The 16,574-nt window shown below is 37.0% G+C and overlaps 2 protein-coding genes across 2 annotated transcripts in view; one reads left to right on the forward strand and one right to left on the reverse strand.

The window, feature by feature from the left end:
- Nucleotides 1-1,335: 1,335 nt before the first annotated feature.
- Nucleotides 1,336-12,095, reverse strand: oat (ornithine aminotransferase). Its single transcript, XM_059325181.1, has 10 exons — nucleotides 11,956-12,095; nucleotides 9,074-9,305; nucleotides 8,511-8,735; nucleotides 8,334-8,429; nucleotides 7,648-7,775; nucleotides 6,076-6,198; nucleotides 4,309-4,437; nucleotides 4,059-4,172; nucleotides 3,717-3,861; nucleotides 1,336-2,402 (listed from the first exon to the last, which is right to left on the reverse strand). The coding sequence occupies exons 2-10, from the start codon at nucleotides 9,285-9,287 to the stop codon at nucleotides 2,242-2,244; spliced, it is 1,335 nt and encodes a 444-aa protein (XP_059181164.1). The 5' UTR covers nucleotides 9,288-9,305; nucleotides 11,956-12,095; the 3' UTR covers nucleotides 1,336-2,241.
- A 1,952-nt stretch (nucleotides 12,096-14,047) lies between these two features.
- Nucleotides 14,048-16,574, forward strand: part of lhpp (phospholysine phosphohistidine inorganic pyrophosphate phosphatase) — a 28,266-nt gene continuing 25,739 nt past the window's right edge. The window contains exons 1-3 of the mRNA XM_059325341.1: nucleotides 14,048-14,178; nucleotides 14,451-14,638; nucleotides 16,368-16,521. Of these exons, the coding sequence (XP_059181324.1) occupies nucleotides 14,048-14,178; nucleotides 14,451-14,638; nucleotides 16,368-16,521 (473 nt within the window). The remainder of the gene's footprint in view (nucleotides 14,179-14,450; nucleotides 14,639-16,367; nucleotides 16,522-16,574) is intronic.

Consider the following 16,574-nt stretch of genomic DNA (forward strand, 5'->3'; position numbering starts at 1 on the left):
ATAACCTGTGATGCTCATGCAAATACTGTCTCATCTTAAATAATTTCCCAACATCAGGATAGTGAAATATGGATTTGACGTTTGTGTTTTCACATCTCTCCATCCAACCAATCACATTTGGTGTGGGCTATAATTAACAGGATTCGATTACACATTAACAATGTGGATGAACTTGTCTTAAATATGTGCTTTGTAAAAAATTACACATTTACGCACAATCATTTTCCTCAAAATATGATAATTTTAAGCCTCTATTATGAAAGCTTAGCATGAACTCCATCCTCGAAAGGAAGGCCATGAGATTTGAGTGAAAGCTCCAGGAAAAGGTGTAACTCATTCAAGCATTCCCTGGATAAATAAAAGTGGAAAAAAAAAATGCACTCAATACGAAGCCTTTGAGGAGAAGTAGGCCAGGAGTACGGCAGCATTAAAAAGGAGTGGAAAGCATTAAACTAATTAGAGTGGATTTTATTGATCCTTAACAGCATGCTGTATGTTTTCTTGTACATCTGTTTGAAAATGAAATATCTGCCGTCTGTCGCGGAACAACCCTGCTGGTTTTAGATAAGCAGCAAGTATAAAGTTAGTTTCTTATTTATCTGACTCTCAAACTACATAAAGGTCACATTTTATTCTATATATATATATATATATATATATATATATATGATAGATGAAATCTTCATCTGATACCAAATCTGAAATTCTAAGTGCATTCAGTCTGTGCAGCAGGATTTATTGCTGCCTGAAGGTCAGAACTCGGGGGACAGAAAGGCTTCGACTGTCTCAGTCAGCTAGCTTGAGGTTGTTGCCACAACATCCCAGTTGGTCTTCTGGGAATGACAAGTGTCAAATATGTCAAATCTCTGTCAGTAGAGGTCCCCGTGTACCGTGGGTCCAGAGAATTGTGTGACAGGCTGAAAGATGGATCATCCAGGTTGTGGCTTGTAGGTTTAGCATTGTTATTCTGTATACCTGGATTTGTCACAAGTCTTAAAATGTATCTGCAGTAATGCTTTATTATCTTATCCCTGTATTTGTTCCTATTGGTTAAAGCTTTGTATTTAAATTCTGCCTGATAAGTGTTTCTATAGAGAACCCACCAAGCCTTAGCTTCATTTCAGTAAAGTCACAGCACCACCTAGTGTTGCATCTGCAGTAGAATACAGCATAGGTTTAATGACTTGTTCGGCTTTATCTGGAAACCTTTGCTGAATAAAACCAGAACGGGTCTTTTTACATCAGTCTAGATCTCAGATCTAGTGATCTAGATTTTCCTGGATAACTCTCCTGTCAATAAAATTAATTGTTCCACACAAACAGCAATACGGGAAATAAGACTGCAATAATTTATTTAAGGATCAATTGGTTATGTAACAACCTAAAAGGTGATAACTGCCCTTGAAAAGGCAACACTTCCATTGTTTTGTAACAGAAAACATTCAACAGAAAGTTCCAATGACAACAGCACGCAGATACATATAGTGCTCATATTTGTATTGATAGTTAAAACTATTTTAAATGTTAAAAAGAGAAAAAAAAATCATAATTGCACTAAAATGCCTGCAAGACTTGGAATCAGATACATTTCAAGGCTTCTTAGAAATGTGTAGAATCTCTGCTCTTGTGATTAAAATATTCAAACAGGCTGACCTTCACTGTAACAAAACTGGTCTCACAAAAGGTTCTTGGCAGGCAGACAGCAGCTTACTTAAATGTTAAATGTACTAATAAAGTATGTTTGTTGTATTCCCTTCAATGAATTCTCAATTAGCAGCATAAAGTCATTCACAGACAGATTTAACTGTATGCCTCTGAGGAGAAAAATTGAAATAAAGTCATGATAAATGCAACTTTGGACTGCACGCGTCACTGGTAACACCACGTATCCTTTTTGAAAATTAAAAGATTTGACTGAACACGAACACATACATTATTTACATTACTCACTACCAGCAGGACTGTGTTAACCATAGAACATTTAAAATAAACCACAGATGTTTTCCCCATGTTGCAGTCTTACGTAACAATTTTCTTTACAGCAATTTTTCTGTACAAAAGTGTCATAGTAGCCTAAAAGAAGCAAACGCCACACAGTCTCTGTATACTGTATTTCTACAGTAATATCCTTCAAAGACACCCTATCTTTGAAATAAAAACTACAAAATGTTTAGAGCGACTTTTTTAAAAGGATAATCCTCTTGCAGGGTGTCTGTTTATTGTCGAATAGCCGTTTGTACTTTAGAAGGACAAGATGGTTCTCTGGATGACGTCGATGCATTCATGTATCTCGTCCTCTTTGATGATGAGGGGAGGGGCCAGGCGGATGATGTCACCATGGGTGGGCTTGGCCAGCAGTCCGTTGTCACGGAGGCGTAAGCACACCTTCCAGGCGTCATAGTCTGTAGGGATAGTTTTCATATAGGTCAGATTGAGTGAGTTTTACTCTTCATGTGTAACACAAAATATCTTACATGTAGAAAAGACATGCAGCCTAAAAATGAAAAAATCCACTCAAAGTACAATTCATTGCAGTTTTCAACATCACACTTTTAATGATTTGAACCTGATTGTGCTAAAGATGATTAGCAAATACTTACTATAGTCTAGGATCCGTAAAAAAAATTTCCAATCACTTATTCAATGTATATCCCATTACTGCCTCAATTTATTTACAATTATATATAAAAAAATATGTCTTTTCTGCTTTCAAGCAGATGCTAAATTATTTCAACATAGCACATACAATAGATATGAATTTAGATGTGATGTAAGTTAGCGACATTAGTCATAATTGGGCATAATAGTAATCGAACAAATTTTCCAGTTTCAGGTCTGTAGATTAGATTATTGATGCTGCTATTGCTGAAACAAGGCTTTGAAATTGAATGACATATGTTTCTGTACAATCCCTGCTGTTCAAGCATCTCATGTTTGTGATGGAAGTGGTTTGAGGCAAATTCTCGACAATCGTCTACAAGGGGAAATGAACCCATTCTGCCTCCAAAAATGACCAAATTACATAATAAATTACATTACATAAAAAACCACTTCATACTGTAACCTGTGCAAATACTAGTCATGTATTTCCATCCTCCACATGATCTTAATTTACTCACAGCTGTGAGGCTTTTGCTATTGTTAGCAGAAAGCTAAATTATTAGCAAAATTGTTCTCCATCTCAGACATTTCAGCTATATTTTCATGTGTTTTATTGTGTTCATTGTCACTCTTTCAGACTGTGTCTTTTTTTGGGTTGCTGGAATAGCAACTTTTTCTGCATGTTTTTTTGCCATTGAATCAGTCATTTACCAGAGCTGTGCACATGAATCTGCATTTGTAGAAACAACCAGAAGAAGCACCAATTCTCTCTGACATGACCTGTGATTGGCCAAAGTCTCATTTTAGAGGCTAACGTTTTTAAAGCTTGGAAACTGAACCAAAAGGAGGTGCAAAAGTAAAGTTTTCTATGATGAAAGATTATGGAATATTTGCTAAAAGACTAAAAGAACTGCCTAACCTAGCTCGAAGGGGCTTTATTAATTTAAGCTTGGATTTATTTTGTACCCTGAAGAATGCACTTCAGAAAGAATAAGGTTTACCAGATCATACTTTACAAAACTAAAGCCTATTAGCTGGGATTTCTTTTTAATTTTTAGTTACTAAATATTAATGATCAACACTGCTACTGTTTAAGAAATAGTTCAGTGCTGTACCTTTGGTCTCTTTGATGACGACTGCGTTGAGGAGGCCTTTCCCTCTGACTGTTGTCACAATGTCTTTGGGCAGTTTTCTCAGCTCGCTCCGCAGCAGCTCTCCCATCCTTTCAGCATTCTCTGCCAGCTTCTCCTCCTCCAGCACCTTCAAATTACAACAGTAAGAGCTTAAAATAGCTGAACTTAAAGCATGCAGATTTTCTCTCAATGTTAAATTCTCTTTCAGGTAAGAGAATAAGGTAAGCTGCATCTCACACTGGAAGTTCTCTCCATTTAGTCAATTAAAACAAAGGCAAGTAAGGAGTTGTTAAAGGGGAGACAAGTATAAGCATTTCAACTGACCTCAAGTGCGGCAATAGCAACCTGACAGGCCACGGGGTTACCGCCATATGTGGACCCATGCTCTCCAGGCTTGATGGTCAGCATTACCTCATCGTCACACAGCACAGCAGATACCTGAGGCGAACAAACACAAGTCAGTTTAAAGTCATCAATAACTTTGTCCAACATAACTCGACCTGAAGTCCATAACATTTGAGGCATTTTCTTGCAAAACAGATCTATAACATCATATGATAACAAAAGCCCTTACAGGGTAAACTCCTCCAGAAAGAGCTTTGCCCAGCAACACGATATCTGGACGGACTTCTTCGTGGTCCACAGCCAGGCGCCGGCCCGTTCTCGCCAAGCCGGTCTGCACTTCATCAGCAATCCACAACACCTGGACAAAACACAGAGGACATAAGTATCATTTATTTAGGTTTATTTATTTGCACAGTTAGAATTACATAAAATGACTAAGATAACAAATAGTGTAAAGTGCAGGGAGAGGCAGAAAAAAAAAGATTGGCTTATTTAAAGCATCCACCTAAAATGTCATAGTTATAAGAAAGTAATAAACTGATAATAGAAAAAACATAGTCATGGAAAAAATGATTAGACCACCCTTTTTCTCCAATTTCTTGTTCATTTTAAATGATAACAAAAAAACAAAAATAGCTCATAAGATATTTAAGAGCTGATATCCATATAGCTGGTATGATAGCCATTTTCCATGGTTTTCTTGATAATAACCAAAATCATTATCAAGAAAACCACGAAAAATGGCTTGATCTCATCAAGCTCTTGACATCAACAACAAGTTATAATGACAATAACAAAAACAACAATATACAAACAAAAATATGAATATGATATAAAAGTGTTTGTGTGTGAAGTAGAACTTTAACACAGCAGTTAAATGGGCTTTTAGACATCTTTTGAAACATTTTATAGAGATGGAGTTCTTTGCCAGATGGGAAAAGGTATTACATAATTTGGTGCCTCTAAATTTAACAATAAATTGACTTCTGCATGTAAGAAATCTTGGAGGAGACTGATGCGTTGGATAAGGGTGAACCTGAGAATAAATTTAAAATAAGTCTTAAAGTGCTCTGGAAAGTTTTCATGATCTGAATGTACCTTATACTGTAAATAAAAACACATATTTGAGAGCTGATGAGGTCATGAACAATAAGTATCATTCTCAAAGCTCCACCGCAGTCGTCGTTCATTCAATGTAAAATTCTCTTAAATTCAAGACCAACATGGAAATAAGTTAGTGGGGAGAAAAAAAAGTTAAGTTCCAAATAACTTTTTTAGCTTTACAGTTGCGATAAGTCGTCACATGTTGTCATCTCTCCACAGAACTGACTTAAACCCTCCCACCTCTTGTGAAAAATAGGTCAATGCTAGAATGCTTTTCTACTCTTTGTACCAGATAAGAAAACTTGTAAGAAATGGCTACAAGCCCAGACTACAGTTTGCCCTCAATTAATTTGTTGGTCAGGAGGAGACACTATGTAAAAGCTGAGTGCAGTGAGTTTGTGTGTAATCTTTTTTTTTCATTGCTTAAAAACATTATAATATGAACTACAACCCCCCAAAGTGCTGTGCATACAGCATGTACTTAATAGAAACAGCATGATAAAAACCTTAAAATGTTGCCTCTATATATCCACAGACCAGGAAGCAGCTGGATGATTTTCATACTGTACTTACTAGGGATGGCTGTTTTAAATGCAGTTTAGTCACACTTCACTCCCTTCCTGTAAGCACCTAAACAGAACTAGCATAATTTATTTTGTGTGCTTGGCCTTCAGTACCACCTGAAAGCCTGCTCGTTACTTAATGTCAACATTCGTGTTCTTACACCCTTAAAAAAAACAAACAGCATGGAACAAGCTTCGGGCATAATCACTGAAGCAACAGTTTATTAGAAATTCTTCTTTTCTCAAAGTCTTTTTTATTAACAAACCAGACAGTGGTGTAGTTTGAAGATGCCCGATACCTGTCACAGTAACGATTTGTCAAGACTCACATTGTACTTGGTGCAAAGTTCTCTGACTTTGGTCAGGTAGCCCTGTTCTGGCACCACCACCCCAGCCTCCCCCTGGATGGGCTCCACCATAAAAGCAGCAACATTTGGGTCTTGAAGAGCTTTCTGGAGAAAAGAAGTAAAAAAAACAACAACTTGTCAGGCATTTTTTGGTGCAAGATAATCCTGTCAATAAGTACAAGCCACATTTGTCAATCATTAGGTTCTTATATTTACACAGAAAATCAGCAGTTGCTTAGATACCTTATCAGCAGACATGTGCAACTGCAGTCAGTAATTCGGTCATAATGTTTACATAGACGATGAAGATGTCGAGTCAGCTGGTTTTAGAGAATATTATGTAATAAACATGGTTTTTGCGGACTACCAATTTTACACAGAGTCTGCAGATTTTGGGAAACTCTACTAAAGGTGCAGTGTATAAAGCCTTTTGAGACTTGGAAAGAGCTGCACAGTCTGATAAATTGCCTCAAGTAACATCAATTAGGAGCTCTCTCTCCTCACAGCAAATGTGTCACGGGTTCGAATCCAGCTTGTGGCTCTTCTGTGTGGAGTTTGCATGTTTTCCCTGTGTCAGTGTGGGTTCTCTTCGGGTCCCCGGCTTCCTCCCACAGTCCAAACACATAGGTATGATGGTGACTCTAAATTGCCCGTAGAGTGTGAATGAGAGCACGATTGGTTGTCTGTCTCTGTGTGTCTGCCCTGTGATAGTCTGGCGACCTGTGCAGAGTGTACCCGAGGTTGGATAAGTGGTTAAGGATAATAAATTAATGAATGAACATCACTTGGGGCTGAAGACTACAAGTATAAATAGGATAAAAATCTGTTGGTCTGTGTGGAGTTGCAAATTTCCCTGTAGGCCACTCCTCATCTGTACGCTTATAATGCAACGCAACCAAATCTCCAGCCAAACTAAGACAGACTGAACTTGTATTGTAGGTAATTAAAATGCTATCTTTTTCAACCCGGGCCCGCCTCCAACACTGTATCCCATTCTATTTATACATCCATGGTTTTGGCAAGGAAGATGAACGCATAAACCATTTTTTAAAACTGTCCGTTGTGAATCAGACATGTTTAATCTGTGGAATAAAGAAGACGTTAATGTTATCAAAATAAGATTATTCTTCCACTACAGTGCTGGGCAAAGAATTCCAGATCAGTAACCATCATGACCTCTGAATTATTCCTTGTCTGTCCTTCAGGCTACTCTTGCCAAGAACACATTGTGAGTGCGATGCCATTTGGCAACAGACTGCAAGATTCATCAAGTTGAAACACTGAACAGTGAAATCAAGTGTGGTCAAACTTTAGCTGCCTCTAACCTCATCGTTTCTGTACTAACTCAATAAGAAAGTTAACCATGAACCTTGCAAGTGTATTGTGTAGAAAAGTCCAAAGTCTGCTGTGCAGTGACTAAAACATTTACACACATCATCTGCTTGTGAAGGCATTATAACTCACACAGGTGTCCATTCTACTGACTCTCAACAACTAAAACAAACATGATACATACTGTACTGCATGTCTGCAAGATGGAAACAAAACCTGTACCTCCAGTGCAGGGATGTCGTTGTATGGGATAAGCTCAAAGCCTGGCATGAAGGGACCGAATCCTTCATAACTACTGGGATCTGTAGAGCTGGAGATGGCTGCCATGGTGCGGCCCCAGAAGTTTCCATCTAATTAACAAAAGAGAAAATTACGGATTATACCACAATCTGCGTGGATAGTCAAGTACATAATTTGTTTCTTAAAACTGTGACGCTGATTTGCGGAAAATGGCATGGCCAAATAACTAGCTAGTCTTGTTGTTAAACACACTGAAATTAAATGTTCTGTTTGTCAAACATAATGCAAACTCATTGACTTTTAAATCTTACTGTCTTAATGTTAGCTTTCTTGCTGAGTGGACTGGAAATCTCCTGCTGTCAAGTCTTATCTAAGGTACATCATATTTACTGGAGTAGCAAACAAAGTAAAGATTTTTAGTTTTATTTTTCTGAGTTGTATATTTCATCTGAGCACAAAATCTTAAGTAGTTAAGTACATTATGTGTGTTTAGGAAAAGTCCGGTTAACTGCTAATTTCCTGTGCAAACAGAACAGGCTACTTAAATTGAATGGTGAACAAATATTGTCTGACCGCTTGAGCTCACAGACAGAATTATTTTTTTTAAAAACATGATTTGGGGGCTAATTTACATATATAGTCTTTTGCAACATTAGATGGTGACTTACCTGCAAAAATGATTTTGGCCTGGTTTTTGGGGACCCCCTTTACATTATAAGCCCACTTGCGGGCCAGCTTGCAGCCCGTCTCACCAGCTTCAACACCTACCATGTGACAAAAAGATGTCAACAAATACACTCAGAAGACATGTCATACAACTATTGTTGGGTGTTTCCTCATAGTACCTGTATTCATTGGTAAGACTTTGTCATAGCCAAACAAGTTGGTAATGTACTCCTCATAGGCTCCCAGCACATTGTTGTAGAAGGCTCTGGAAGTCAGTGTGAGTTTGGAGGCCTGGGCGGTGAGTGCAGCTATGATCTTTGGGTGGCAGTGGCCCTGGTTTACTGCACTGTAAGCGCTCAGGAAGTCATAATACCGGTTACCCTCCACATCCCACACATGGATGCCTGAAGTAAAGAAGGAAATAACATTGTTAGGAAGTGTCTGTGATGTAGGAAAGTCATAAAAAAATGTTGCTACCAAGTGGATGCATAAATTCTTAAAAATCATTTCAGATATTTCATACTGTCTGGTGGTCAGGAAGAATATAATGTTTTTTTGTTTTTTACTACAATATCAAATTGGGTATCAAGAATCGTAGAATTTCACTGGTATGAATTTTTGGTACTAAGACATCCATACTGTGATGATTCATGAGTGCTTTGCAAGCAAAACAGTGCTGTGCAATCTTTTAACTGGACATTAGTCAGATCTTTTAGTAGTCACATGGACACTCTGGACTCACCCTCTCCTCTCTCTAAGGCCACAGGTAAGGGGTGATAGTTGTGCGCTCCAAACTTTTCCTCACGAGCGTAGATTTCCTCTGCCGTGGGCGGGCGGTCAGATATCACTTTGGACGCGGCTGTGGAGGCGGGACGTGTGCCAGAGTGAACACTGCGACTGAGAACAGGAGCAGCACGGCTCAGGTTGCGGCTGAGCTGGAGAATCATGCTCGTCATCGCTGTTTGTTGCTACGTCTACATGAAGGAGCACACGTACACACAAAAAAAAAAAACACAATTCAGTTTGTATCAGTGGTTAATAATAACTAAATACAGAGTTAATTATACTTCTCTGCCCTCACTATGTGTATACTATAATGGCTTAATCATTTCAATCAATTTTCAAGCAAAGATACCAAACATTAGCCTGTTATAGCTCCTGAAATTTGAATTTTCAGCTTTTCTTTTTTTTTCATACACAATAGTAAACTGATAACCCCAACAGCATGGATCGGGTTCCCCTCTTGTTTGCAAACCTAACTGAGCTGCTAGATTAGATTGATTCAAAACCCGCTAATATTAATATATATATATATATATATATATATATATATATATATATATATATATATATGCTATCACAAAACTGGATACCAGTTTTGGAGTGTTTTTCCAATACAAACAAGCACTCTGGGCTGTGGGAAATTATAAAATGCTTATATTTTATAGAGAAAACAATTAATCTGACAGGACAAGAGATCAATTGGATTCACTAAATACACTTTCAATGAACATTGGTCTTTTGTTTTGTTTTACAGGAAGCTGATGTGAAACTGTATAAACAGTGCTGGAATTATACAACCAGTCCTTTGTTTATCCTGTTTCCACCAATAGCAGCAATTCTCTTACTTTGACATAAAATTGCATGAAAACAAAGAAATGGCCCTAAAAAAACAAATGGTTTGTACAAAAATGGAGCCTGCTATGTTACATTCCATGGAGCACATGGGCTTTGCAGGTCTGCTGAACAGGCTTCTTTTTCACAGTCAACACAATAGAGGAGCAGACTTTTGATGCGAGTGGGTTAACAAAAAACTAATCCTACAGCGGCGTGGCAACTCAACTGTGATGTTCCAGACTTTTCTATTCCCAGTCAAAGTAGACTTATTTGAAATTCCCTTTCCTGTTATCTAGTGCTGTAACTGATACTTTTCTGGCTGCTGACTTCATTGTGTTGCGACACTGAATACTTTTGAGTCACTGGGGTTAGATAGGATTATTGTCCTGAAGATAAGTCAATCGTTAACCGTTATCAGTTGAGAGTAGATGTAAAGTGGAGTGAGACATTTAGATGTGAGACAGTTAGATGTCCCTGTGATGTTTCTTCCATATCGGCACTCATGGAATGCCTCTTATCCAATCAAATTACTAACGGTTGTATAATTTCAAATTTCGCAGGATTTCTACCCTTCTAATATAATGTGGATTTACTGACTTGGATGAAAAAAGTACATTTTGCAGGAATTCCCCTGACATACTGATTTGTTTATAGTTGTTCATGTTGTATTACATTTTGGACAGACAGAAATGTGCATTTTAAATAATTCTGTTGACTCTATTAAAATATGTTCGTCTAATTTTAAAAGCAATGTTACATTCTATGATAAATATCATGATCCTGCCTGGTAAATTTCTTATACATAATCTAAATTTGCAAAGTCATCCCCCCAAATTGTTTTTGTAATGCATTTTTATTTGTATGTAGTCTCTGAAGCATGTTAATAAGAAAATTTTGGCTAGCATACATCACAATCAACCTATCTGGTGATCCATCTCCTTTAATAATGCCCTCTTTTTCTGTCTTTTTCCTCATCTCCATAATGATTATTGTTGTATTTTTTTTTCTTTATGAATATATAAAAGTCTGGGATATCTGACTGATGTAGACCTTTAAGTTTCTTCTTGAGGACTTTTTTAAACGCAAGATTACATATCCAGCAATCTTGCCTCTGGATCAGAGATGGGCAACTTAAATACTGGAGGGGGCCACAATTTTTCATCGACACTACAAAGGGGACACATATTGGACCGTGCACTTAACCAGATATGATGAAACTGAAATTCTTAATACATTTACAGTGCAGTAATTTAACATATTGCATGCTATAATGCATGTATAACAGTATAAATAGGAATACAAAAGGTTTAAAGCAAATAATAACCACTACGTTTTTTCAGTGCAAGAACAGCAGACCAACAATAATTGCAAGAAGTGATTTTTTACACTGCACTATTAAGATTTCATGCTCAACTGCAAGTAGTTTTACCGAGGGCCCCTTCAAGTGAGGGTTGCCCATCCCTGCTCTGGATAATCAATAACCTGTGTGACTAAATACACACAGCAAACAGACAGCATCTGGACTGGGCCACATCAAGGACGGTGGACCCCTGCCACTTATGTCACCATTCCAACCTGGTGTTGAGAGATGATAGGTCGCTGGGGAGCTGCCTCCAACACACACCCACCAACCTCACAGCCACGAGCTAAATAAAGACCATGAGCATGTTCCTATCAAACCAAATGATGGTCCTTAGGCAGCCCTCCCAAACCATTTTATATTGTATAACACCTTATCATTGAACATAACTTAAACCTTACGGACTGTCGATGTAAATACATGTTTGTATTCATGTTACATGTTTGTTTTTTCTGTCACAAATAAGTATAAACTGCTTTTTAGTTCGGAACTAGCCAGACACAGGTGCTTCGCTTTCTTCAGTCAGAACCGGCTAGCGAGCTAACAGTAGCTGCTTCCTGCTGTCAGTTTCTGTAACCGGACACTAAATTATCAAGCAGGCGTTTACAAACAGAAGAGAGGCGATATAAAGGGCGGTGAAACACTACCAGAAAGAAGTGAAGTGAAGTGAAGTTAAAACCCCTCTTGTATCTCGAGTGATGCTTGTCCTGTCCGATGATTGAAGCGGAGGGATCCCGGGAGGCTTAATGTGCCTGCGCTTCTGACGTTTAACGGGCGGAGGTGGCTTTCATGCGTGCTTACGTCAGAGGACACGCCTCCATGTTGCAACTTTTCGCTTATATTGCATCTTATCTATGGTATTTAAAATAGTCTCTGCTACCAGGTGTGAGCCATATTGTTCTGTTAGTTGGAATAAATTCATTGTAATTGTAATTGTTTGATACTGTGTATATCCTCTGCATATACAGTGCTTAACAAATTCATTGGACCACTGGTTTGTGCCACAGCTGTCCTAAATTTCCAGTATTAGTAATTAACAAAATATTTTTTACGTTTCTGTAATGGTCATGTTAGGGATTAATAAAAATGAGCAATTATCTGCATTAAAACCATTAGTAAATTCTGCTTTAAAAATGTATTCAACAGAGCATAAAACACAGATTGAATATAACAGAGCACACATAGCTGATACTTTATGCACATTCCAGAGGGAAAGCAGATGTAATACAGAGACACATTCATAAAAAGATACTCTCAAGGTTACGGGCTTGTAGGGGGTAAAACACTGAGGGACACTAGGTACAGAAAGAGTAGCAAAGCACATTATTATTTCTTTTTCCAAGATGTCTAATTATAGTTATTTACTTACTTGAGTTGAATGTTATTCTTTATTAATTTCTGACTTCTCAGAAAAGCCCAGTGGGCTGGCTCAAATTAGGTATAAAAAGGTGAATTCAGTTTGTAATTTGCCAAATAAATAACAATAACATTTTTAGTTTTAAACAAGCTTTTGAACGACGATGGTATTTAAAATCCTCTCTGCTACCAGGTGTCAGCCACACTATTGTTCTGTTTGTTGGAATAACTTCATTGTAATTGTAATTGTTTTATACTGTGTATATCCTCTGCATATACAGTGCTTAACAAATTCATTGGACCACTGGTTTGTGCCACAGCTGTCCTAAATTTCCAGTATTAGTAATTACCAAAATCATTTTTTACGTTTCTGTAATGGTTATGTTAGGGATTAATAAAAATGAGCAATTATATGCATTAAAACCATTAGTAAATGCTGCTTAACAATGCACATGCAACAGAGCACAAAACACAGATTGAATATAACAGAGCACACATAGATGATACTTTATGCACATTCCAGAGGGAAAGCAGATGTAACACAGAGACACATTCATAAAAAGATACTTTCAAGGTTATTGACTTGTAGGGGGTAAAACACTGAGGAACACTAGGTACAGAAAGAGTAGTAAAGCACATTATTATTTATTTTTTAAGATGTCTAATTATAGTTATTTACTTGCATTCCTGAACAGAAAAAGTTATAGGGGTTGAATGCTATTCTTTATTAATTTCTGACTTCTCAGAAAAGCCCAGTGAGCCTGTTTCATAAATAAAGTCATATTTTATTTTATCTTAAATTATTATTATTGTTGTTTATATTATGTAGTTTTTTTGTTAATTTATTTCTGTGTTGCTTAAAAAAAGCAAAAGTAGTAGTATAATAGTATAAATCAATAAAGTAAAAAAAAAAGTATAATTTTTTAAGTAAATATTTATTGAATAGAGGTCATATACAAAATGCAGGTGCAGCCTGTACCTTGTTAATTATAATTATTGTTATTATTATTATTATTATTATTATTATTATTATTATTATGCATGTATTAAATAATGCAAAGTTATTAATACAGAACAAAACCAAAATAAAAACATCAAACACAGGGCACAAATAAATGTTTTTTGCAACTTTCTTATTTTTTTGTCCAAAATGTACTTTTTAGTTTCATTTTCAAAAATTATAAATAAAGATTTAGAATGGATACACTTGAATTTACGACAAACATATTCTGTATAATATTTTTTTTACGATGTATTAGTTAGTCTAAAATGATTTCCTTGTAAATGAATATGTTCGAAATGAATTAAATCACGAGTGCATCATAGCAAAGATTACAGGCTGCCTTGCTTTCCGCGCATGCGCTCTGAAGTTATAGTTTCGTCATGGCTGACACGGGCTGGCCAGGCTGTGCGAAGAGTTTGAAAGGTGTCATATTGGACATGTGTGGCGTTTTATATGACAGCGGAGAGGGCGACGGGGTTGCAATCCCTGGATCGATTGAAGCTGTGAAAAAGTGAGTAAATAAGTAGCGAATCGTTTTAGTTCCTGTTATAAATGTTAGTTCCCTGCATGTTCAGTATGGAGCTAAGTGCATGCACTCGCATATTCACTCCAGCTAACTTATGGAACAGTTCCTTGCAAGACCTCCAACGCGTCTGTGTGCATGTATGATTAAACCAATGCTGCATAATGTGAACAACGTGAGAGCTATTTTAATGTCAGTGTCACCGTGTTGTCACAAGCTCTATGCTGCATCTTCAATCTGACCTCCTGACCCTTTTACAGGCTCAAGGCGTCTAACCTGCAGCTGCGCTTCTGCACCAATGAGACCCAGGCCACCAGAGAGAAGTTTGTAGCCAAGCTGCAAAGGCTGGGCTTCGATATCTCTGTATGTGAGGTCTTCTCTCCTGCTCCTGCAGCCGTAGCTGTCCTCAAGGAGAGGGGTCTACGGCCTCACCTGCTGGTGTATGATGGTAAGGCTTTAAGTAGTCAGGACGTGTTGCATGTTGACAAAGTGCATGTCAAAGTATTGATTTGCATAACATTATGTCCACTTTAACCAACATTTCAGGAAACGTATTAGTTAAGCGTTGCTGCAGATCCTTAAAAAGTCTTAAAAGTCATTTATTTTATTTATTAATTAATCTAATAAAGCCTTAATTGGAAAATAAATGTATTAAATCAATCTTTCAAAGGGCTTAAAACATGGGAAGAATGTGTTTTTTTTCTGTCCCTGCTATGTATAATCTCAAAATTATTGATAATATCTATCTTTTACCAAATCGTCACCCTGTTAAAATAATCGCCTAACTAATTTTTTCAAGTTTCGCAGGAAACACAAAAAAACATCACCAAAAATGTAACATATGACATTTATTGATCATTTCACTCAAAAAGGATGAAACAAAGGATGGCTATTGGCATAGTACCGGTAATAACTAAAGTAAAATTTTGTAATTTAAGAGAAATAAATGACTTAGGCAATTTTTTGAACATGCCTTTGTGACTTAAGCAAGATATGGTCACACTTTATTTTTTAAGGTGTCTACATAAGCGTCACACAAGCCTGTCAGACACATGACATGACAAGTATCATGAGCATTAATGTTACTTCAAAGTGTCATTAATGTTCATGACACATCCCATGTCATGTTTATGACACGCTCATGTCTCTCTTATGTAGACACCTTCAAAATATCTTGTTTAAGTCACAAAGGCATGTTCAAAAAATTGCCTAAGTCACATTTTATTTTGACTTTGGCATAATAAATCACTCACTTAACATAGGCTATTATCTTAAAGGGGTAAAATCACATGATCTGATCAACTGAGAATGTAGCCGATTTTACCATAGGTGGCCGGCGTCATAAGGAGATGATTTAGATGAAATTCCCAAGAAAACACACCAACAAACTCCAAGTATATCCCAATTCAGTTTGGCCCTCATCTTGATACATGAATACACTTTTATTATGTTCAATGTTATTTGGAGTGGCATGAAAAGTCTTACATCTAACTCGCCTTAAGCTGTAGGAACCATGTAGTTGAGTGTGTTCTAACAGTAATTTATTGTAAAGGCTACATTTTTATTGCCAAAATCTTTTAGACAAACCGTTTGTTTAAATGTTGTTAAAATGTAGCATGTAAAATGTGAAATATGTGGGACACAGCTGAACTGTACATTAAAATTAAAAAACATTCTTTACTATCAATGGGATTTCCTAAGTGTGGTTTAAAGGATAAATCTGTTCTTATTGTCTATAATCCCCAGGATAAGAGTTAAACAAACAATGTGTTTGATGTCTCTCAATACTTTTTCCAATATTACTTCCCAGCCAGTCTTTGGTTCTCAACCTCAAGGCCACCGGTTCCTCCTAAAGACAGAAATCTTGGAAAAATGACATGCAAATATATAGTTTAATTTACAACAAACAAAAAAGATTCTAAATCCTATCTTAAAACAACACTGTAGTCATAAGTAACTGGCAATAGTTCAAGTAAATACGGTGTTCAGATTGGTATTTCTTGCAGAAGATAAATGTATGTTGAATAGTTTCCACTGTTGCACTATAAAACAAAATGCATGATTTTGGTTTATTGATGTATTGTTTCTTGCACAACAATGGAAATCTATGGTATGGAAAAAAGACCTTTATTGGATTTTGACCCAACCCTAAAAAGTATTCATGCCTTCTTCTGCAGGACTTCTACCAGAGTTTGACAGTGTTGACAAGACCGGCCCAAACTGTGTGGTGATTGGAGATGCAGCTGAAAACTTCTCCTACCAGAACCTGAACGAGGCGTTCAGGGTCCTTATCGGCCTGGAGAAGCCAGTGCTGCTCTCTCTGGGCCAAGGGTAAGACGACATTGCAAGTCTGTAGCTATAATTATGTCGCTTATTCCAAAAAA

This window comes from Centropristis striata, chromosome 21 (assembly GCF_030273125.1).
Source record: "Centropristis striata isolate RG_2023a ecotype Rhode Island chromosome 21, C.striata_1.0, whole genome shotgun sequence".
Classification (NCBI taxonomy): Eukaryota; Metazoa; Chordata; class Actinopteri; order Perciformes; family Serranidae; genus Centropristis; species Centropristis striata.